Source organism: Micropterus salmoides, unplaced genomic scaffold (genome assembly GCF_014851395.1).
Source record: "Micropterus salmoides isolate LMB-PRFRI ecotype aquatic unplaced genomic scaffold, ASM1485139v1 Ms_hic_scaffold_18, whole genome shotgun sequence".
NCBI classification, from domain to species: Eukaryota; Metazoa; Chordata; class Actinopteri; order Centrarchiformes; family Centrarchidae; genus Micropterus; species Micropterus salmoides.
Genome location: NW_024040928.1, coordinates 23,217,601 through 23,240,408, shown reverse-complemented (window position 1 = coordinate 23,240,408; position 22,808 = coordinate 23,217,601). Strand labels below are relative to the sequence as shown.

At 36.1% G+C, this 22,808-nt stretch overlaps 1 protein-coding gene and 3 long non-coding RNA genes across 5 annotated transcripts; all 4 read left to right on the top strand.

Moving 5' to 3' along the window:
* Positions 1-340: 340 nt before the first annotated feature.
* LOC119908632 (dicentracin-like) lies at positions 341-22,791 on the top strand. 2 transcript variants are annotated; one of them, XM_038726439.1, is made up of 4 exons: positions 341-500; positions 684-784; positions 1,351-1,369; positions 22,502-22,791. In XM_038726439.1, the coding sequence occupies exons 2-4, from the start codon at positions 685-687 to the stop codon at positions 22,677-22,679; spliced, it is 297 nt and encodes a 98-aa protein (XP_038582367.1). In that variant the 5' UTR covers positions 341-500; position 684; the 3' UTR covers positions 22,680-22,791. The 2 variants fall into 2 exon arrangements, with proteins under 2 accessions (XP_038582367.1, XP_038582366.1); XM_038726438.1 differs by lacking the exons at positions 341-500; positions 684-784; positions 1,351-1,369 and adding exons at positions 21,354-21,484; positions 21,670-21,770; positions 22,333-22,351.
* Positions 3,173-4,431, top strand: LOC119908636. Its single transcript, XR_005445319.1, has 4 exons — positions 3,173-3,381; positions 3,519-3,619; positions 4,133-4,151; positions 4,248-4,431. It is a non-coding gene; the product is annotated as an uncharacterized LOC119908636 (long non-coding RNA).
* Positions 14,169-15,482, top strand: LOC119908635. Its single transcript, XR_005445318.1, has 4 exons — positions 14,169-14,321; positions 14,459-14,559; positions 15,091-15,109; positions 15,206-15,482. It is a non-coding gene; the product is annotated as an uncharacterized LOC119908635 (long non-coding RNA).
* On the top strand, positions 18,297-20,455 carry LOC119908633. The gene is made up of 3 exons (XR_005445316.1): positions 18,297-18,360; positions 20,188-20,206; positions 20,346-20,455. It is a non-coding gene; the product is annotated as an uncharacterized LOC119908633 (long non-coding RNA).
* Positions 22,792-22,808: the final 17 nt, after the last annotated feature.

The window sequence follows — 22,808 nt, the reverse complement described above, 5'->3', positions numbered from 1 at the left end:
CTTAAAACATTAGCATGATGTGCTAGAAAATTTAAACCATGGGAAGTTTCAAAGCCTAAACCCAGTATGATGCAACTCAACAGTGTTCATATTAGACATTAGAAGATACCAAGACAGGAGACCCCTGACAACATAGCGGCTAAATGAACTTGTGAGATGAAGGGAGGTCAAGGCCCCAACTGCTGCTGCGATTGATGACCCTGTTGGTGAGCATACCAAATTAGCGAGCTCTAACTATAATTACTAACTTCCCCTTGATTTTTCAGAACACTGGCATGCACCTGCCACGTTCCTTGTTTAGATTAGATCAGCATTTTAACACTGCATTGCAAAATGCTGTGTTTTACCTTCCTATATTGCAAAACACTATGTACACAATGAGAAATGTGTCCATTGGTATAAAAAAGACATGTATCTGCCACCACACACAGATCTATGCCACACCGCTCGCTTGGTTTGTTTGACAGCAACCTTTTGACTCTTCACTGAATCAAAAATAAGTAAGGACAAAATCTTTAATCCTCATTCACTAACAGTATAAGCAAAACAGTAAGAGATCAATCAATTTGCTACAGTATATATAATGTGTCTTTCAAGCTTGCATAACCAGTAAAAAAAATAACTGTACACTTCGTTTTTAAAAGTCATTGACTCTGGAATGTCATTTGGTTCTTGTTTTTCAGGATGAAGTGCATCACGCTCTTTCTTGTGTTGTCGCTGGTCGTCCTCATGGCTGAACCTGGGGAGGGTTTTATTCACCACATTTTCAAAGGAATTGCCAATGGTACTAATCATGAATTCTCTTTTCACAGCAGACATTTTGACATGACTGAGCTAGAAATGCACAGGTGTAACTAATAATATAAAGACCTGTCACTATTCACAATAAGATGGTGCTTGACCTGGCACACCTAAACACAAGGCAGCCATTACTGAGATCATTGATTACAATTACTTCAAAGAGGATTATGAATTAATTAATTAAAAACATCCAAGTTCTTAACTTATATGAGAGGAAAATATTTTCTTATTTGAGATTTTTATATGTACTATACACATAACATATTTAATTATATTACATTATGCACTTCTGCACTTCCACATTTTTTAATATTTTTATCAACACCACCAGTTGTTGTTATCATACAGATTACTGATTTATATATTGAATTATACAGCACAATGTATTTAGTATGTGTATGATATTAAAAAATTTCCATGTCCAAGCACTGCAGAAAACCATGTTTGACTGTTGTTGACTGTACTCTGCTGTAAAGACTTTTACAAAATACATGAAGCGTGAGTTAAGACTTAATGTAACTGTTTTCTTCTTTTGTCTGTTTTATTCAGTCGGGAGGATGATCCATGGGTAAGAACATCTGCTTCTACTACTGTTACTATTCCTACATACACTTAAATTACTACAAAAGATATTAAAATGCATATAACTTGGCTACACATAGCCCCTTTATTAAATGTAAATGGGCTAAATCCTCTCAATTCTTTCTCCCTCCACCAGGATTGTCACCGGGAGACGCGGCATGAGAGAGCAGCAAGAGCTAGACAGACAAGAGCAGGCAGCTTTCGACTAGACTTCATGAATCTGTGAGGGTTCACCTGAAGGAGCCACTCAAAGCAATGTTTAAGATGAAAAGAAATGCTTTTTTTGTCGTGTTGACCTTTTTGATTTTGTATTGATTTTGAAATGTTTTGGGTCAATGCTGAAATAAATTAACTGCCCCTGTGATACTTTATTAATTTTGGACAATTGGGAATTAATTAATAAAATATGCATTATAAAAACTAAAAATTCCTCTGCTGTCTTTATTTGACTGTGTTGATAAACACATTAAGATTAAGTATTCTGGTTTATGTAAAGAAAAAAATAATCTACTTGTGTCTGCCTTCTTCATCTAATGTACTACTGTACATGTACAGAAACTGCCCGTGGAGCAGAAGGGCAAACGCTAGCTTGATCTTCATTTTTAGTATGAATAGAAAAATTACAATCAAAATATGAAAGAGATAGAATAAATACTATTACAACAAATAAGTAATATGAAATAAAAGTAATAGGCTAATTATTATAACATTTAATATTTAATGTTGATCAATGGTTGTCACCTTTTGATATTAAACTTTAGGGATATATATGCATTATTTAGTTACATATGGATTCTGTAAACATAAGCTGCTTTTATGATAGGTCTTTTGCATGGGTTAACGTTTTTTTTTTTGCATGTTTGCAATACCTTTTCAATTCAATTCAGATTAGCTTATTGGCATGAATGTGTAACAACAATATTGCCAAAGCATCATACAAACTACATCAGAACAATCAACATCATACATTTCATTAAACAAGTAATTAAAGCGTAAAGTAATCAAAGCCTATGTGTGTTTTTTAAAAATATATATATATTAAAAATTAAAATAAAATACAATAATAACTTCACTGGTCGACTTTGCAAGACAAATGCAAACAAGTCGTGGTATGATCTGTGATAAGACGTCTGATGCAGAGGTTCTTCCTCGAAATGCTTGCATTAGTGAATGATTTAATACCAGCTACAAGACGTTCATATGCGTGACCCTCTGATGTCGCTGATAGCCTATGTGCTGACCAAAACCAATGATAACCTGAGGATGCTACATGATGATATCCAGGTAGGATTTTCCCGAGCAGATTGTATGACCAATAATTCAACCACATTTCCACAACATAAATTTTATTTGCACCATTTCAGTTTTTGCCTTTGTGAACACATTGGTCCAGTAGGAAAACTGAAATAATATATCATCCTCGCACTAGTTTGATTCAGGAACTGGGCCTTCAGGTGTGAACCCGCCCTAAAAGTCAGAACTGAAAACTACATATGGACCTTCCAATTAGAAAACATGTTGTAGTAGCCCTGTATCTTCAGACGCACATAAGCGTTTTGTTATGTTGTTTCATATCAGTCCTACATCCATCAATCACTAATCTCCTTCAACCTTGCATCCCTGAATGCAGAGCCTAGAAATGCTGCAATGTAACTTGTACACAGAACTCAAATGGGCATTAAATCAGTGTGATTTAAAAGATAACAGAAATGTGCCATCTCTTTTGGAATCCTGGTCTAAGACACTGACAATTGGTTGATAATGAGTGGGATGACTTCAGTTTCTTTGCTAATATTAGATCAGCATCTGTATCTCTGTAATGAGACTTTCTATGTAGCAAAATACTGCACAAACAATGAGTAAGGAATTTACTGATTGCTATAAAACGAGATGTGTGTGATCCAACACAGAGAGTTACAGGACCTGTAGATCTCATACTGCTTTCTTGGCTCTCTTAATAACATCTTTTTGACTTTCACCCTCAGTCAGTGGAAAGAAGTAAGTATCTCATCTTGATTTATCTGCAACACAAGTGTTGCACATTTGCTGAGAATTGCTAGAGTCTATTTTATAATTAGAAACTGGTATTACAAACTAGTAACTGACTCTGTGTGTGTTTGGATGTGGTTTTTCAGGATGAAGTGCATTGCGCTCTTTCTTATTTTGTCACTGGTCATCCCCATGGCTGAACCTAGGAGAGGTTTTGTTCACCACCTTTGCAAAGGACTTTCTCACGGTAACCACTCACAGAATTTATTGCCATTTTTCACATACATTTCGACAGGACATAACTGGAAATGCACAGGTGAACATACAATAACATTAATAATGACTTATGAATAAATAAATAAATGGAATTTGATATGATGCATGCATGTAATGTGTACATATAGCTAACCTGAACCTTAATACGTTTAGGTTTAATTATTCATTATCATCATGATTTTGCTTATTTTAAACTGTATTTGATAAGATTTTAGAAGCTTGGATTTTTTCATTAAATATACAAACGTGTTTTGATGTTGTCAATGTTCAGAATGGGATAAACACTATGTCCAAGTTTACACAATAATTTAATGAATGTAAATAAGGTCTTAAATTGTGTTAATAATAATTCCATACAAGAGTTTTCCCTTCTGTGAGGTATAACATAATGTGAGTAATATAATTATAATTATAATAATTATAAATAGTACTATAATTATTTTAACCTGTTTTTTTTTTATTTTCTCTTGTCTGTTTTATTTAGGCGGAAAGTTTATCCGTGGGTAAGTACTTGTCCTTGACAATACTTGACTTTAATAATTTCTGTGTGTTGTTATGTTCTGGAGCTAAATTCTTTCAATTCTCTCTCCACCCACCAGGACTTTCAATTATTTCAAGAAACAAGGCGTGAAAGAGCAACAAGATCTGGACAAACGTTCATTTAATCAAGAGCAGGCAGCTTTTGATTAGACCTTCTGAATCTATGATGGTCCTTCTGAAAGAGCCGCTGTACAACTTTGTTTTAGATGAAAATAAATGCTTCTTGCTTTTCAACATAAAAAAGTACCGACTCATTGCATCAATACATTGACCGAATTGATCTTGGATATTTGGAATAAATCTGCATGTCTGCAAATCTGATGTATACATCAAAACATTTCTCCTTGTTTCATTTAAGACAAAATATTAATCACTGAACTGGATGTAAATTGTGTGTTAAGGCCTTAACCCATTTAAACACCTATGAGAGATATTTAGGTAGATTTTTTCTCTCTTTAATTTGTCACAAATCTTGTTTAAGGTAGTTTTTTTTAGCATTTTGTTACTATATGCTGAAAAGGAATACTAAAATACAGCATATCAAAATTTGTAGTAATGTGTATGTAGTATTTACATTCACTTATTCAAGCAGAAAATAAAACTGTCACTTTCATATACATTTGTATCCAAACATGGTAAATAACATCCTTATTTTTAGCTTCCTGTCTACACCAAACCTTAGCCACAAAGGGTTGATAATATTAAATGTCTGCGAATTGTCCTGGGCATCTGATCTGACTACAATAAGTAAGACTTCAGATGTTTATTTTTGAACAAAATCATCAAATGTAGAGCCTAAACAGTATAGAAAAATATGTTAAAGTACAAATTATCTATATCATTCAGGTGATACATTGCTTATTCCTACTTTTTGTGTGGACTGAAGCTATACACATGAGCAGCCAGACACAAGAAACATAAGATAGGTATGTAGGAAAGGTAACATCATTTCATCAGTTTTTGGGAAAGTTACATAGAACTATAGAAATGCATATAGTGCTTCAGGAGTCTATAGTGCTTTTTTCATTGTGTGTAATTCTGCAGCTGGGGCTGTAAGGTGCCTATTACAGGCTAGCATGTACATGTTTGCAGCCTCGCAAACACAGGTGAATATTGCTTATCATTTCTTTGTTTTAATATTTTATCACATGTATGCAACTTTAAACTGCATTTGTATATTACAACTTGAGCTAGAGTTACTAATATACTCATTACTGTAGTCGAGGTATGTCAACAATAAGGGGGCCTCAGAGACCAAAGATTTGCAGCAGTTGTATCTGCCCCAGGAGCTGTAATATGATCCACGTGACTAAAACTCTATCATGTAAGCAGATCGGTTATGTATTAAAGAAATCACTGAATGTGTAATGGCCTCTATCTTTGGGGCATGCACATTCAGTCAGGGAAATACCTATGAAAATGACCTATGAAATCATGAAAATAAAACTTATATTTGTCAAACACAAGAAGCCTGAACAAGGATCTCCCATGTTTCTGATCAATGTAACTCAAGGACGAATGGTATAAACATTACATATGCATTTGGTTTCAGTAGTCAAAGGGCGAAAAAGTTTATAGATTTATAAGTCAGGACCGTGAACTGTGGCACCACCTATATAAATTTACTTTACTTTAATTCATTTTTAAACACAAAATAGACAGACCCAGGTTTCTATTCAATTAATTGAGTGGGTTAACAAAACATACCACCAAGAAGAAACATTTTAAACACAAGCCACTAGATGTCAAACAGTGATTATGTGCACACACCAAGACATGCAATACGCCCAGTCCAAAGTAGTGTGTGACATAACACCAACGCAATAAGGGTCCAAAGACAAATATAAGTATTTGGTCCCTGTTGTTTAGATATTTTTAGTTAAGTTATACTCAGGGAAATTACTTATACTTAGGGAATAGCTTGGGGAAAGTTGTCCTTCGCACTCGACCAACCCTATTTAGGAGCATTCAGAAGCCACATTAATGTGGCTGTCTGGGGACCCACTGGAGGTCTCAGGCAAGTACCCTGATCAAGGGCAATGGCAGGAAAATACCTGTGAGAAAACCGGAACACCAAGAAGAAACGCATGTAAACATCAAGCGGAAAAAGCCCCAGTTTGCCGAGGCAGGTTTTAAACTCAGGACATTATTGGTTGTCAGACGACAGTGCAGCAATGTACTGCTGAAATACTTAAAGTATTGGAACGGTAAGGCAAATTCCTTTGTTTTTGTTGTTCACTGAAGACATTTGGGTTTAAGATCAAAAGATGAGTATGAGACATGAGAGTTCAGAATTTCAGCTTTTATTTCCTGGTATTCACATCTAGATGTGTTAAACAATTTAGGACATATCACCATTTTTATCACACCACAGCATTCTTACTGATGTTTTGGGGGTTTTCTTCACAGTTCTATGATATTTCTGTCATCAACTTCTGTTGTTTTCCTTGGCCGACCTGTTTGACGCCTGTTGCTCAGGACACCAGTAGTTTCTTTCTTTTTCAGGACATTCCAAATTGTTGTACTTGCTATGCCCAATTTTTGTCCATTGGCTTTGGTCAATTTTCCTTCTTTTCTCAGGTTGACAATGGCTTGCTTTTCTCCCATAGACAGCTCTCTGGTTGTCATGTTTGTTTATCCTCTTTAACAGGTGTCACGGCTGTCGCTGTCACCCTTGTGTTTCCCCTTTTCCCTGTCTCACCTCTACCAAGTAGGCTGTGTCCCTGGGGAATGAAGACCCGCCTACTTCCTGGTTTCTGGGGTGCTGACATCTGTACCGCCCATTGGTTCCCTCTGTTTACCACTCAACCAATGGCTCGTCACCACGTTAATTACCTCCGGCTCATAAGGAGAGTCCACCTGTTGCTCCAGGCAGCTTGTCACCGCCTGTTGACTTGTGTGCTGCTGGTATTGACTGCATAGCCTGTCTGTTGTACTTTGTGTTTAGTGGAACTATCCACCTTCCTTGCCTATTAGCTGTACATTGTGTTTAGGTAAACATTTGCATACCTTTGTATGTTAGCTCCACATTTGGGTGCAGTGGAGAAATTCACTTATTGTTCTGTTTACTATTGTTAGTTTTCACCAGGTGGAGTGGGTGCTGTGCTCTTTGTGTTCTTTTGTAGTAAGAATCAACCCTGTTTAAAACGATAGATAGGTACAGGCCTCCTTTTGAGGACCTTTTTATTTTAACTTGGTTTGTTATTTTCGCAGCACCCTCGTCCACCCTCCTTTTGTTTTTTTTGTTACCTGTCTACATCTCTTCTGTTACCAATAAAAGTTACCTTGTTAAGATCTACCAGTTGTGCCTATATGTTTATGGCCCCCACACCCCTAGACCAACAGGGGGTTATAACACAGGAAAGGTAGTCTTTATAGGTTTCAGTTCCCCCCTCCAGAGGAACTGATGGGAGGAGGAAGCCATATGTGAACTCACTTGGGTTTTGAGGTTGAGATTAGATCAATTATCTATCCCTCCCAAATACTCTGTTTGCTCTTCCTGTAATAATAATGCATTATACATAGAATGACTGTTAATTCAGCCAAGCATAAATAAAGCCAGTCGTATCTTCCAATCAGTAGGCACAGCTATCTACATCACCTATAGATATCTACATCACACTGCTCACTCTGACAACAGCCTTTTGTCTTTGACTCAGTGGAAAGGTATGAACTAAATATAAATATAAAACCTCATTTACTCCTATTATTATACATGTATTTGGAAAATGTGCTGAGATTTGTTATTGTATACCATGACATTGTAGCTGGCATTTAATCTTATATTAATTTATTTAATAATTTCTTTGTAGAATGAAGTGTATCGTGATCTTTCTTGTGTTGTCCATGGTCGTGCTCATGGCTGAACCTGGAGAAGGCTTTCTTGGAACGCTTCTCCATGGAGCTGTTCACGGTATATATACAGTAGCTACTCTTCTGTGTCAGTGACCTGACCTGGCACTTTTTATTTTAAAAAACTGTTAAAAACTATGAGAACTCACCTAGGCCAAAACTGAATACTTCGCTTGCACATACATACATACTTTCATGCACATACATACATATGCATGCTTGGACATACATATGGTCATTCGTAAGTATGTATGTATGTATTCGTGAGGTCAGTATGTATGTGTGAGTTAGAGTAGAGCCTTTGGTGTGGAAGACCCGGGTTTGATTTCCACTCAGTGCCAGTGTCATTGCTCTTCATCCAGCAGGTCTGGGCATTATGGGGACATGAAAACTTTATTTTATTTTGTGGGGGATAAAAGGACTGCCAAATAAAGTTCTTGCCTGTTTTATAAGTAAGCGAAAATATGTTAGCTATCTAACTATGATTCTTATCCCTGTGTACTTGCCAAACTAGCAATGTTGTTCAGTGTCTTTATATTTTCAGATGAATGTAACCTAAGATGTACCCTTTTATGGCGACCTAATAATATTAACAGGTCACGCTGTCTGTCAGCCTCTCAGCTCCACAGGAGCTGCTGCTGACAGGCCGCTGCTTCTGTGGCGAAGACGCTCGACGCTGGTGTAGTCCAGAAAGCGGGTTTACTGGCAATTCTAAGTTTGTTAACCCTGAGAAGAGAAAAATAGTGCATTTACAGTTCCAGAAAAAGCAACTTAAACTCCCATGACAGCCCACTGTACTGGGGGAGGAGAATCTGCCACTCACAGTTTGGGAGCTGATAAAGGACTCAATTAAATCAGAAAATGCCAATGTCATCTGTGGACAGAAAAATGGTTGAAGGTTAATTACTGGTGGATTCATTCTGCTCACTCATGTAGCTAGGTGGTGCAATGGCAGTCAAGACTAGTTCCATAAAAACATATTTGGTGGATAAAAGTGTCCAAAAAATGGAATCTGCAAAAAGCTGACTAGTCCTTCAATCATAAGCCATTTCCCCTTTTATCATCACTGTTACATTTACATTTAGTAGGAAGAGGAAAGTTTTTGACCATTTGTAGTTGACCGTTGATAGTCCATTTACTCATTTGGCAGACACTGGCGCACACATACAAACTTAACCTCGCACATATGTACATACATACCGTTAACATGTTGATAACATGTTGATAACATGTTCCTTCATTATTTTGAGTAAATCCCACATACACCATTCCTGGCTCCTGTGAATATTCACTTGAGCATCAATATATCAAGTATGTTAATTCACTGCTGAAAATTGTCACCACCAAAAACACTGTATACTCCTGTTCTTTGCTATACTCACGCATATATATGTGTGACACTGTCTGAGGAAGCAAAATCCATCGCACTTACTTTTACTCATCAGTATTTACTAATCAGTAATAACTTTATTAGCTGGCTTGCAATGTCTTGTGTTGTTGCCCTTGCTTGATGTTTGGCTGTGTTAGCAGTGTTATCGAAATCAGCCATAGGTTTCACAAACAGAGATTTAGCCGCTAGCTATAAATCTCGAGTTGAAACTTACTAGATACTAGGACATCGGTAACGTTTCTGTATGTGGTCTTTGCATAACCGGGCTCAGCTGCCTCTATGGACATAACGTTAGCTAATGGCAGAGGCGAATAGACAGAAGTGGACATTCACAGAGGAAGCTAAGAAGCGATTAGGGAGAGCTTCATGAAATAAAAGGCTGCAAGACAGATGGCGAACTGGCAGTCTTTGTGTTGGACTACAAATTAATATTGTTATGTCTTGTGTTGTCGCACTTGCTTGATGTTTGGCCATGTTAGCAAAGTTGGAGAGTTTTTGTTTTTGATCATTTTGCACCAAATGACAAATGCACGTGTACAGCTGTCCTTATTTACAAAAGTGCATTACAATCTGAAGCTGTAGGGATGCTGAATCGCACAAGAAAACACATCTTACATAATAATGTGACTGTCCTGTACTACAAAGAATAATATTATGACAATGTATTGATTGACGTGTGATAGATATATACAGTATAGACATACACATGTGTGAGTTTAAATTTAATGTATTTTTTTCTTTTGTTTATTTAGTCAGCAAGATACTCCATGGGTAAGGACATGTGCTACTACCATTGTTCTTTGTTTTTACTACAACTAAACAACTAATGTTTCAATAAATATTAGTGTAAGTTGGTTTATACTTACTATAAATGACTCTCATTGCTCCCCTTGTTGTGTCGAATCTTCTCTACATTCACCAGGATTATGGGTGGGGACCACGGTGTCCAAGAGCAGGAAGAGCAGCTGGACAAACGTTCAACCGATTACAACTCAGGGCGGCCTGGTTTTTCCTAGACTAAAGCGGCCACTGCGAAGGATGCTTTGAATGAAAAGAAATGCTTCTTGTTCACCACTTAATATATATATTGCACTGCAGCTAACTGATTGAAATTGTTTGGGCTATTTAATGGTGACAAAACTAGTTTTACTTTTAACTCTTATTTCAACAACAAACAACAGCAACAAAGTAAATAAGTGACAATAAATAGAGCTGCTGCAGGGTTCCCATTTTCAAACGTGTCAGCCAGAGAAGAGTCAGCTGACATGTCAGGTGTTTTGTTAATAAAGGGTTTTCATGATACAAAGACTAAGAAAACAACTTCAACCTTGGATCATTAAATAAAAAAGTAAGTCACATGTATTTGAGAGTATAATGGTGCCTGACAACCCCTAAACAATAATGTGTACAGCTCTACACTTATGTAGCTAGAGTTTGCAATAGCTTCACTTACGGATATTTACAAGCTTCCTCATAGCTGTAAATCCTGGAGGTCTGGGTAAAGCTTAAAATATTAGCATGATGTGCTAGAAACTTTAAACCATGGGTAGTTTCAAAGCCTAAACCCAGTATGATGCAACTCAACAGTGTTCATATTAGACATTAGAAGATACCAAGACAGGAGACCCCTGACAACATAGCGGCTAAATGAACTTGTGAGATGAAGGGAGGTCAAGGCCCCAACTGCTGCTGCGATTGATGACCCTGTTGGTGAGCATACCAAATTAGCGAGCTCTAACTATAATTACTAACTTCCCCTTGATTTTTCAGAACACTGGCATGCACCTGCCACGTTCCTTGTTTAGATTAGATCAGCATTTTAACACTGCATTGCAAAATGCTGTGTTTTACCTTCCTATATTGCAAAACACTATGTACACAATGAGAAATGTGTCCATTGGTATAAAAAAGACATGTATCTGCCACCACACACAGATCTATGCCACACCGCTTCCTTAGGTTTGTTTGACAGCAACCTTTTGACTCTTCACTGAATCAAAAATAGGTAAGGACAAAATCTTTAATCCTCATTCACTAACAGTATAAGCAAAACAGTAAGAGATCAATCAAATTTGCTACAGTATATATAATGTGTCTTTCAAGCTTGCATAACCAGTAAATAAAAATAACTGTACACTTCGTTTTTAAAAGTTATTGACTCTGGAAAGTCATTTGGTTCTTATTTTATAGGATGAAGTGCATCACGCTCTTTCTTGTGTTGTCGCTGGTCGTCCTCATGGCTGAACCTGGGGAGGGTTTTATTCACCACATTTTCAACGGAATTTCCAATGGTACTAATCATGAATTCTCTTTTCACAGCAGACATTTTGACATGACTGAGCTAGAAATGCACAGGTGTAACTAATAATATAAAGACCTGTCACTATTCACAATAAGATGGTGCTTGACCTGGCACACCTAAACACAAGGCAGCCATTACTGAGATCATTGATTACAATTACTTCAAAGAGGATTATGAATTATTAATTAATTAAAAACATCCAAGTTCTTAACTTATATGAGAGGAAAATATTTTCTTATTTGAGATTTTTATATGTACTTAACATATTTAATTATATTACATTATGCATTCTGCACTTCCACATTTTTTTAATATTTTTATCAACACCACCAGTTGTTGTTATCATACAGATTACTGATTTATATATTGAATTATACAGCACAATGTATTTAGTATGTGTATGATATTAAAAAATTTCCATGTCCAAGCACTGCAGAAAACCATGTTTGACTGTTGTTGACTGTACTCTGCTGTAAAGACTTTTATAAAATACATGAAGCGTGAGTTAAGACTTAATGTAACTGTTTTCTTCTTTTGTCTGTTTTATTCAGTCGGGAGGATGATCCATGGGTAAGAACATCTGCTTCTACTACTGTTACTATTCCTACATACACTTAAATTACTACAAAAGATATTAAAATGTATATAACTTGGCCACACATAGCCCCTTTATTAAATGTATATGGGCTAAATCCTCTCAATTCTTTCTCCCTCCACCAGGATTGTCACCGGGAGACGCGGCATGAGAGAGCAGCAAGAGCTAGACAGACAAGAGCAGGCAGCTTTCAACTAGACTTCATGAATCTGTGAGGGTTCACCTGAAGGAGCCACTCAAAGCAATGTTTAAGATGAAAAGAAATGCTTTTTTTGTCGTGTTGACCTTTTTGATTTTGTATTGATTTTGAAATGTTTTGGGTCAATGCTGAAATAAATTAACTGCCCCTGTGATACTTTATTAATTTTGGACAATTGGGAATTAATTAATAAAATATGCATTATAAAAACTAAAAATTCCTCTGCTGTCTTTATTTGACTGTGTTGATAAACACATTAAGATTAAGTATTCTGGTTTATGTAAAGAAAAAAATAATCTACTTGTGTCTGCCTTCTTCATCTAATGTACTACTGTACATGTACAGAAACTGCCCGTGGAGCAGAAGGGCAAACGCTAGCTTGATCTTCATTTTTAGTATGAATAGAAAAATTACAATCAAAATATGAAAGAGATAGAATAAATACTATTACAACAAATAAGTAATATGAAATAAAAGTAATAGGCTAATTATTATAACATTTAATATTTAATGTTGATCAATGGTTGTCACCTTTTGATATTAAACTTTAGGGATATATATGCATTATTTAGTTACATATGGATTCTGTAAACATAAGCTGCTTTTATGATAGGTCTTTTGCATGGGTTAACGTTTTTTTTTTTGCATGTTTGCAATACCTTTTCAATTCAATTCAGATTAGCTTTATTGGCATGAATGTGTAACAACAATATTGCCAAAGCATCATACAAACTACATCAGAACAATCAACATCATACATTTCATTAAACAAGTAATTAAAGCGTAAAGTAATCAAAGCCTATGTGTGTTTTTGTTAAAAATATATATATATATTAAAAATTAAAATAAAATACAATAATAACTTCACTGGTCCACTTTGCAAGACAAATGCAAACAAGTCGTGGTATGATCTGTGATAAGACGTCTGATGCAGAGGTTCTTCCTCGAAATGCTTGCATTAGTGAATGATTTAATACCAGCTACAAGACGTTCATATGCGTGACCCTCTGATGTCTGCTGATAGCCTATGTGCTGACCAAAACCAATGATAACCTGAGGATGCTACATGATGATATCCAGGTAGGATTTTCCCGAGCAGATTGTATGACCAATAATTCAACCACATTTCCACAACATAGCTTTTATTTGCACCATTTCAGTTTTTGCCTTTGTGAACACATTGGTCCAGTAGGAAAACTGAAATAATATATCATCCTCGCACTAGTTTGATTCAGGAACTGGGCCTTCAGTTGTGAACCCGCCCTAAAAGTCAGAACTGAAAACTACATATGGACCTTCCAATTAGAAAACATGTTGTAGTAGCCCTGTATCTTCAGACGCACATAAGCGTTTTGTTATGTTGTTTCATATCAGTCCTACATCCATCAATCACTAATCTCCTTCAACCTTGCATCCCTGAATGCAGAGCCTAGAAATGCTGCAATGTAACTTGTACACAGAACTCAAATGGGCATTAAATCAGTGTGATTTAAAAGATAACAGAAATGTGCCATCTCTTTTGGAATCCTGGTCTAAGACACTGACAATTGGTTGATAATGAGTGGGATGACTTCAGTTTCTTTGCTAATATTAGATCAGCATCTGTATCTCTGTAATGAGACTTTCTATGTAGCAAAATACTGCACAAACAATGAGTAAGGAATTTACTGATTGCTATAAAACGAGATGTGTGTGATCCAACACAGAGAGTTACAGGACCTGTAGATCTCATACTACTTTCTTGGCTCTCTTTGATAACATCTTTTTGACTTTCACCCTTAGTCAGTGGAAAGAAGTAAGTATCTCATCTTGATTTATCTGCAACACAAGTGTTGCACATTTGCTGAGAATTGCTAGTGTCTATTTTATAATTAGAAACTGGTATTACAAACTAGTAACTGACTCTGTGTGTGTTTGGATGTGGTTTTTCAGGATGAAGTGCATTACGCTCTTTCTTATTTTGTCACTGGTCATCCCCATGGCTGAACCTAGGAGAGGTTTTGTTCGCCACTTTTACAAAACACTGTCTCATGGTAACCACTCACAGAATTTTTGCATTTTTCACATACATTTCAACAGGACATAACTGGAAATGCACAGGTGTACATACAATAACATTAATAATGACTTATGAATAAATAAATAAATGGAATTGGATATAGATGCATGTACATATGTAATATGTAATATGTAATGTGTACATATAGCTAACCTGAACCTTAATACATTTAGGTTTAATTATTCATTATCATCATGATTTTGCTTATTTTAAACTGTATTTGATAAGATTTTAGAAGCTTGGATTTTTTCATTAAATATACAAACGTGTTTTGATGTTGTCAATGTTCAGAATGGGATAAACACTATGTCCAAGTTTACACAATAATTTAATGAATGTAAATAAGGTCTTAAATTGTGTTAATAATAATTCCATACAAGAGTTTTCCCTTCTGTGAGGTATAACATAATGTGAGTAATATAATTATAATTATAATAATTATAAATAGTACTATAATTATTTTAACCTGTTTTTTTTTTGATTTTCTCTTGTCTGTTTTATTTAGGCGGAAAGTTTATCCGTGGGTAAGTACTTGTCCTTGACAATACTTGACTTTAATAATTTCTGTGTGTTGTTATGTTCTGGAGCTAAATTCTCTCAATTCTCTCTCCACCCACCAGGGCTGTCAAATATGTCAAGAAACTTGGCGTGAATGAGCAACAAGATCTGGTCAAACGTTCATTTAATCAAGAGCAGGCAGCTTTTGATTAGACCTTCTGAATCTATGATGGTCCCTCTGAAAGAGCCGCTGTACAACTTTGTTTTAGATGAAAATAAATGCTTCTTGCTTTTCAACATAAAAAAGTACCGACTCATTGCTTCAATATATTGACCGAATTGATCTTGGACATTTGGAATAAATCTGCTTTTCTGCAAATCTGATGTGATACATCAAAACATTTCTCCCTTGTTTCATTTAAGACAAAATATTAATCACTGAACTGGATGTAAATTGTGTGTTGAGGCCTTAACCCATTTAAACACCTATGAGAGATATTTAGGTAGATTTTTTCTCTCTTTAATTTGTCACAAATCTTGTTTAAGGTAGTTTTTTTAGCATTTTGTTACTACATGCTGAAAAGGAATACTAAAATACAGCATATCAAAATTTGTAGTAATGTGTATGTAGTATTTACATTCACTTATTCAAGGAGAAAATAAAACCAATAAATGGAGTGGAGATGGACATTTTGAAGGCAGACTAACAGGTCTTTGAGAGTCAGAATTCTAGCTGATAGACAGGTGTTCAAATACTTATTTGCAGCTGTATCATACAAATAAATAGTTAAAAAATCATACATTGTGATTTCTGGATTTTTTTTTTAGATTATGTCTCTCACAGTGGACATGCACCTACGATGACAATTTCAGACCCCTCCATGATTTCTAAGTGGGAGAACTTATATATATATATATATACTGTAAATAGCAGGGTGTTCAAATACTTATTTTCCTCACTGTAGGTATGTAGGACAGGTAACATCATTTCATCAGTTTTTGGGAAAGTTACATAGAACTATAGAAATGCATATAGTGCTTTTTTCATTGTGTGTAATTCTGCAGCTGGGGCTGTAAGGTGCCTATTACAGGCTAGCATGTACATGTTTGCAGCCTCGCAAACACAGGTGAATATTGCTTATCATTTCATTGTTTTAATATTTTATCACATGTATGCAACTTTAAACTGCATTTGTATATTACAACTTGAGCTAGAGTTACTAATATACTCATTACTGTAGTCGAGGTATGTCAACAATAAGGGGGCCTCAGAGACCAAAGATTTGCAGCAGTTGTATCTGCCCCAGGAGCTGTAATATGATCCACGTGACTAAAACTCATCATAAAAGCAGATCGGTTATGTATTAAAGAAATCACTGAATGTGTAATGGCCTCTATCTTTGGGGCATACACATTCAGTCAGGGAAATACCTATGAAAATGACCTATGAAATCATGAAAATAAAACTTATATTTGTCAAACACAAGAAGCCTGAACAAGGATCTCCCATGTTTCTGACCAATGTAACTCAAGGACAAATGGTATAAACATTACATATGCATTTGGTTTCAGTAGTCAAAGGGCGAAAAAGTTAATAGATTTATAAGTCAGGACCGTGAACTGTGGCACCACCTATATAAATTTACTTTACTTTAATTCATTTTTAAACACAAAATAGACAGACCCAGGTTTCTATTCAATTAATTGAGTGGGTTAACAAAACATACCACCAAGAAGAAACATTTTAAACACAAGCCACTAGATGTCAAACAGTGATCATGTGCACACACCAAGACATGCAATACGCCCAGTCCAAAGTAGTGTGTGACATAACACCAATGCAATAAGGGTCCAAAGACAAATATAAGTATTTGGTCCCTGTTGTTTAGATATTTTTAGTTAAGTTATACTCAGGGAAATTACTTATGATTAGGGAATAGCTTGGGGAAAGTTGTCCTTCGCACTCGACCAACCCTATTTAGGAGCATTTAGAAGCCACATTAATGTGGCTGTCTGGGGAGATGAAAAGATGAAAAGAAATACTTTTTTTGATTTTGAAATGTTTTAGGTCAATACTGAAATAAATTAACTGCCTCTGTGATACTTGATTAATTTTGGACAATTGGGAATTAATTAATAAAATATGCATTATAAAAACTAAACATTCCTCTGCTGTCTTTATTTGACTGTTTTGATAAATACAATTTTAACATTGAGTATTCTGGTTTATGGGGATGGCAGTGGAGCAATGGATAAGACTATGCCTTTGATGTGAGAGACCCGAGTTCAATCGCCCACTTTGACCCATCCAACATTGTGTCCCTGAGCAAGACACTTAACCCCTAGTTGCTCCAGAAGCATGCAACCTCTGACATATATAGCAATTGTAAGTCGCTTTGGATAAAAGCGTTAGCTAAATGAATAAATGTAAATAAAGACACAAGTAGATAATTTCTACTTGTGTCTGCCTTCTAACAACTACAATATTTGCTGTCTTGTATGTTGTATCTTATGTAGTACTGTACATGTATAAGTGAGTTTTTAACCTGTTATTTTATTAGTATATTTGTAACACAAAAACAAAAAAGATCTTCTGCATAGTTCTTGGGTTTGTGAGTACAATAGAAAGCATGATCATAAATGATTATAACAACCAAAATGTCAAAAGGCTTTAACAACTTTTCTTTTCCATGGGAACAATCATCCGTAAAACTGCACTTTAAGGTTACCCAACGAAGGTTAAAGTCAAGGGCAACTGGACTTGGTTGAAGATACTGGAAGATGTTTCGTCCCTCATCCAAAGAACTTCTTCAGTTCTGACTGACTGGCAGGGAAACTCAGCTATTTAACCTCAGTGGGGTCGTTTGCCAGGGTCATCGATACTGCTGGTTCGTTAGTGTTCCTGGTTGCTGTAACAACAGTCGCTACAGTCGTTAGGACTCCCGGTGGCCAAGACTGAACGACCATCGCTGGTATCTTCACCTGAAGCCAATTGGTTACGTTTGTTGAGTTTGAGGACCACCAGGTGCACATTTTAGACAGAGAAGATGGATGGTTTGAAAGAGGGGTCAAGAAAGCCATCTACACCCGGGTCGAGAAGCCGTCATTGAACAGAGGAGGGGGTCTACGCCACTACTTATCCCCCACTTACAATGCTGTCCTTTCATCACTTCCTAGGAAACTCAACAAACGTAACCTATTGGCCTCAGGTGAGTCGTGCTCATGGCTGAACCTGGAGGAGGCTTTCTTGGAACGCTTCTCCATGGAGCTGTTCACGGTATATATACAGTAGCTACTCAGTGACCTGACACTTTTTATTTAAAAAAACTGTTAAAAACTATGAGAACTCACCTAGGCCAAAACTGAATACTTCGCTTGCACATACATACATATGCATGCTTGGACATACATATTGTCATTCGTAAGTATGTATGTATGTATGTATGTATGCGTGAGGTGAGTATGTATGTGTGAGTTAGAGTAGAGCCTTTGGTGTGGAAGACCCAGGTTTGATTTCCACTGACTGCCAGTGTCATTGCTCTTCATGCAGCAGGTCCGGGCATTATGGGGACATGAAAACTTTATTTGTTGTTCTTATGCTAAGAACATGTTCCTTCATTATTTTGAGCAAATCCCACATACACTATTCCTGTGAATATTCACTTGAGCATCAATATATCAAGTATGTTAATTTGCTGCTGAAAATTGTCACCACCAAAAATACTGTATACTCCTGTTCTTTGCTATACTCACGCATATATATGTGTGACACTTTTTAAAGATTTCTTCAGTAGAAACCATTGGGCTTTGGGCTGAGAGCCACAAACGAGGCAGAGAAGTCAAAAAGTACTGATAGATGGACTAATGCTTTGTTTGTTTTGGTCACGGGATAAGTTGTCCAAAACATTGAATAAAACCAGCCTCAGCCTGTAAAAATATTGTGCACATGTTGAATGTATCTGCGCCATTTCAACACTACTTACTTAAGTATGCATGACACAATATCAATGTTTATCATCTTGAACATACAATGCATTCATATTAAATCAAAAAGACTACACAATGTTGCTTTTTCTTAAAATAACAGCTTCAAAATAATTAATTGTACACTAACTTTTAAGAGTATAAATGGCATCACTTCCGCTCTGGGCCAGGGAAGCTTGCTATGACAATATGTAAGATTGAAATCCCGGGCAGGTTTTCTATCTAACAGTGTAATGCTTTATGGCACCACAACACATCAAGAAAAATCTTTAGCTAGCAAGCTCTGAGAAAAGGTAAAAAAAGTATAGAATGTACGTTGTCTGAGGAAGCAAGGAAGAGAAAAAGAGAGAGTGAACAAACAAAAATCCATTGCACTGACTTTTACTCATCAGTACTTACTAATCAGTAATAACTTATTAGCTGGCTTGCAATGTCTTGTGTTGTTGCCCTTGCTTGATGTTTGGCTGTGTTAGCAGTGTTATCGAAATCAGCCATAGGTTTCACAAACAGAGATTTAGCCGCTAGCTATAAATCTCGAGTTGAAACTTACTAGATACTAGGACATCGGTAACGTTTCTGTATGTGGTCTTTGCATAACCGGGCTCAGCAGCCTCTATGGACATAATGTTAGCTAATGGCAGAGGCGAATAGACAGAAGTGGACATTCACGGAGGAAGTTAAGAAGAGAAAAACAGAGTGACCAAGCAAGAGGCTGCCAGCCATTGGGGAGAGCTTCATGAAATAAAAGGCAGCAAGACAGATGGCGAACTGGCAGTCTTTGTGTTGGTCTACAAATTAATATTGTTATGTCTTGTGTTGTCGCACTTGCTTGATGTTTGGCCATGTTAGCAAAGTTGGAGAGTTTTTGTTTTTGATCATTTTGCACCAAATGACAAATGCACATGTACAGCTGTCCTTATTTACAAAAGTGCATTACAATCTGAAGCTGTAGGGATGCTGAATCGCACAAGAAAACACATCTTACATAATAATGTGACTGTCCTGTACTATAATATTATGACAATGTATTGATTGACGTGTGATAGATATATACAGTATAGACATACACATGTGTGAGTTTAAATTTAATGTATTTTTTTCTTTTGTTTGTTTTATTTAGTCAGCAAGATACTCCATGGGTAAGGACATGTGCTACTACCATTGTTCCTTGTTTTTACTACAACTAAACAACTAACGTTTCAATAAATATTAGTGTAAGTTGGTTTATACTTACTATAAATGACCCTTGTTGTGTCGAATCTTCTCTACATTCACCAGGATTATGGGTGGGGACCACGGTGTCCAAGAGCAGGAAGAGCAGCTGGACAAACGTTCAACCGATTACAACTCAGGGCGGCCTGGTTTTTCCTAGACTAAAGGGGCCATTGCGAAGGATGCTTTGAATGAAAAGAAATGCTTCTTGTTCACCACTTATATATATATTGCACTGCAGCTAACTGATTGAAATTGTTTGGGAATAAATTTGCATTGGAGTGTTTCACTGTGTCTTATTTGAAAAAGATATTTAATGGTGGCAAAACAAGTTTTACTTTTAACTCTTATTTCATATTAAATATAATATGATCAAACATTTTGTAATAGTATTATTAGTTATAATCACATCTGATAAATCTGAGATGGTTCTCATTTTCAAACGTGTCAGCCAGAGAAGATTCAGCTGATGTCATATGTTTTGTTGATACATTTTAAAAGGATATTCATGATACGGGGACTAAGAAAACAACTTCAGCCTTGTATCATTACAGTCACATGTATTTGAGAGTATAACGGTGCCTGACAAACCCTAAACAATAATGTGCACAGCTCTACACTTATGTAGCTAGAGTTTGCAATAGCTTCACTTACGGATATTTACAAGCTTCCTCATAGCTGTAAATCCTGGAGGTCTGGGTAAAGCTTAAAACATTAGCATGATGTGCTAGAAACTTTAAACCATGGGAAGTTTCAAAGCCTAAACCCAGTATGATGCAACTCAACAGTGTTCATATTAGACATTAGAAGATACCAAGACAGGAGACCCCTGACAACATAGCGGCTAAATGAACTTGTGAGATGAAGGGAGGTCAAGGCCCCAACTGCTGCTGCGATTGATGACCCTGTTGGTGAGCATACCAAATTAGCGAGCTCTAACTATAATTACTAACTTCCCCTTGATTTTTCAGAACACTGACATGCACCTGCCACGTTCCTTGTTTAGATCAGATCAGCATTTTAACACTGCATTGCAAAATGCTGTGTTTTACCTTCCTATATTGCAAAACACTATGTACACAATGAGAAATGTGTCCATTGGTATAAAAAAGACATGTATCTGCCACCACACACAGATCTATGTCACACCGCTCGCTTGGTTTGTTTGACAGCAACCTTTTGACTCTTCACTGAATCAAAAATAGGTAAGGACAAAATCTTTAATCCTCATTCACTAACAGTATAAGCAAAACAGTAAGAGATCAATCAAATTTGCTACAGTATATATAATGTGTCTTTCAAGCTTGCATAACCAGTAAAGAAAAATAACTGTACGCTTCGTTTTTAAAAGTCATTGACTCTGGAATGTCATTTGGTTCTTGTTTTTCAGGATGAAGTGCATCACGCTCTTTCTTGTGTTGTCGCTGGTCGTCCTCATGGCTGAACCTGGGGAGGGTTTTATTCACCACATTTTCAACGGAATTGCCAATGGTACTAATCATGAATTCTCTTTTCACAGCAGACATTTTGACATGACTGAGCTAGAAATGCACAGGTGTAACTAATAATATAAAGACCTGTCACTATTCACAATAAGATGGTGCTTGACCTGGCACACCTAAACACAAGGCAGCCATTACTGAGATCATTGATTACAATTACTTCAAAGAGGATTATGAATTATTAATTAATCAAAAACATCCAAGTTCTTAACTTATATGAGAGGAAAATATTTTCTTATTTGAGATTTTTATATGTACTTAACATATTTAATTATATTACATTATGCATTCTGCACTTCCACATTTTTTAAATATTTTTATCAACACCACCAGTTGTTGTTATCATACAGATTACTGATTTATATATTGAATTATACAGCACAATGTATTTAGTATGTGTATGATATTAAAAAATTTCCATGTCCAAGCACTGCAGAAAACCATGTTTGACTGTTGTTGACTGTACTCTGCTGTAAAGTCTTTTATAAAATACATGAAGCGTGAGTTAAGACTTAATGTAACTGTTTTCTTCTTTTGTCTGTTTTATTCAGTCGGGAGGATGATCCATGGGTAAGAACATCTGCTTCTACTACTGTTACTATTCCTACATACACTTAAATTACTACAAAAGATATTAAAATGCATATAACTTGGCTACACATAGCCCCTTTATTAAATGTATATGGGCTAAATCCTCTCAATTCTTTCTCCCTCCACCAGGATTGTCACCAGGAGACGCGGCATGAGAGAGCAGCAAGAGCTAGACAGACAAGAGCAGGCAGCTTTCACTAGACTTCATGAATCTGTGAGGGTTCACCTGAAGGAGCCACTCAAAGCAATGTTTAAGATGAAAAGAAATGCTTTTTTTGTCGTGTTGACCTTTTTGATTTTGTATTGATTTTGAAATGTTTTGGGTCAATGCTGAAATAAATTAACTGCCCCTGTGATACTTTATTAATTTTGGACAATTGGGAATTAATTAATAAAATATGCATTATAAAAACTAAAAATTCCTCTGCTGTCTTTA

Bases quoted from the DNA above. Each gene is read 5' to 3' on its own strand.
- LOC119908632 (XM_038726439.1), top strand. From the start codon at position 685: ATGAAGTGCATCACGCTCTTTCTTGTGTTGTCGCTGGTCGTCCTCATG.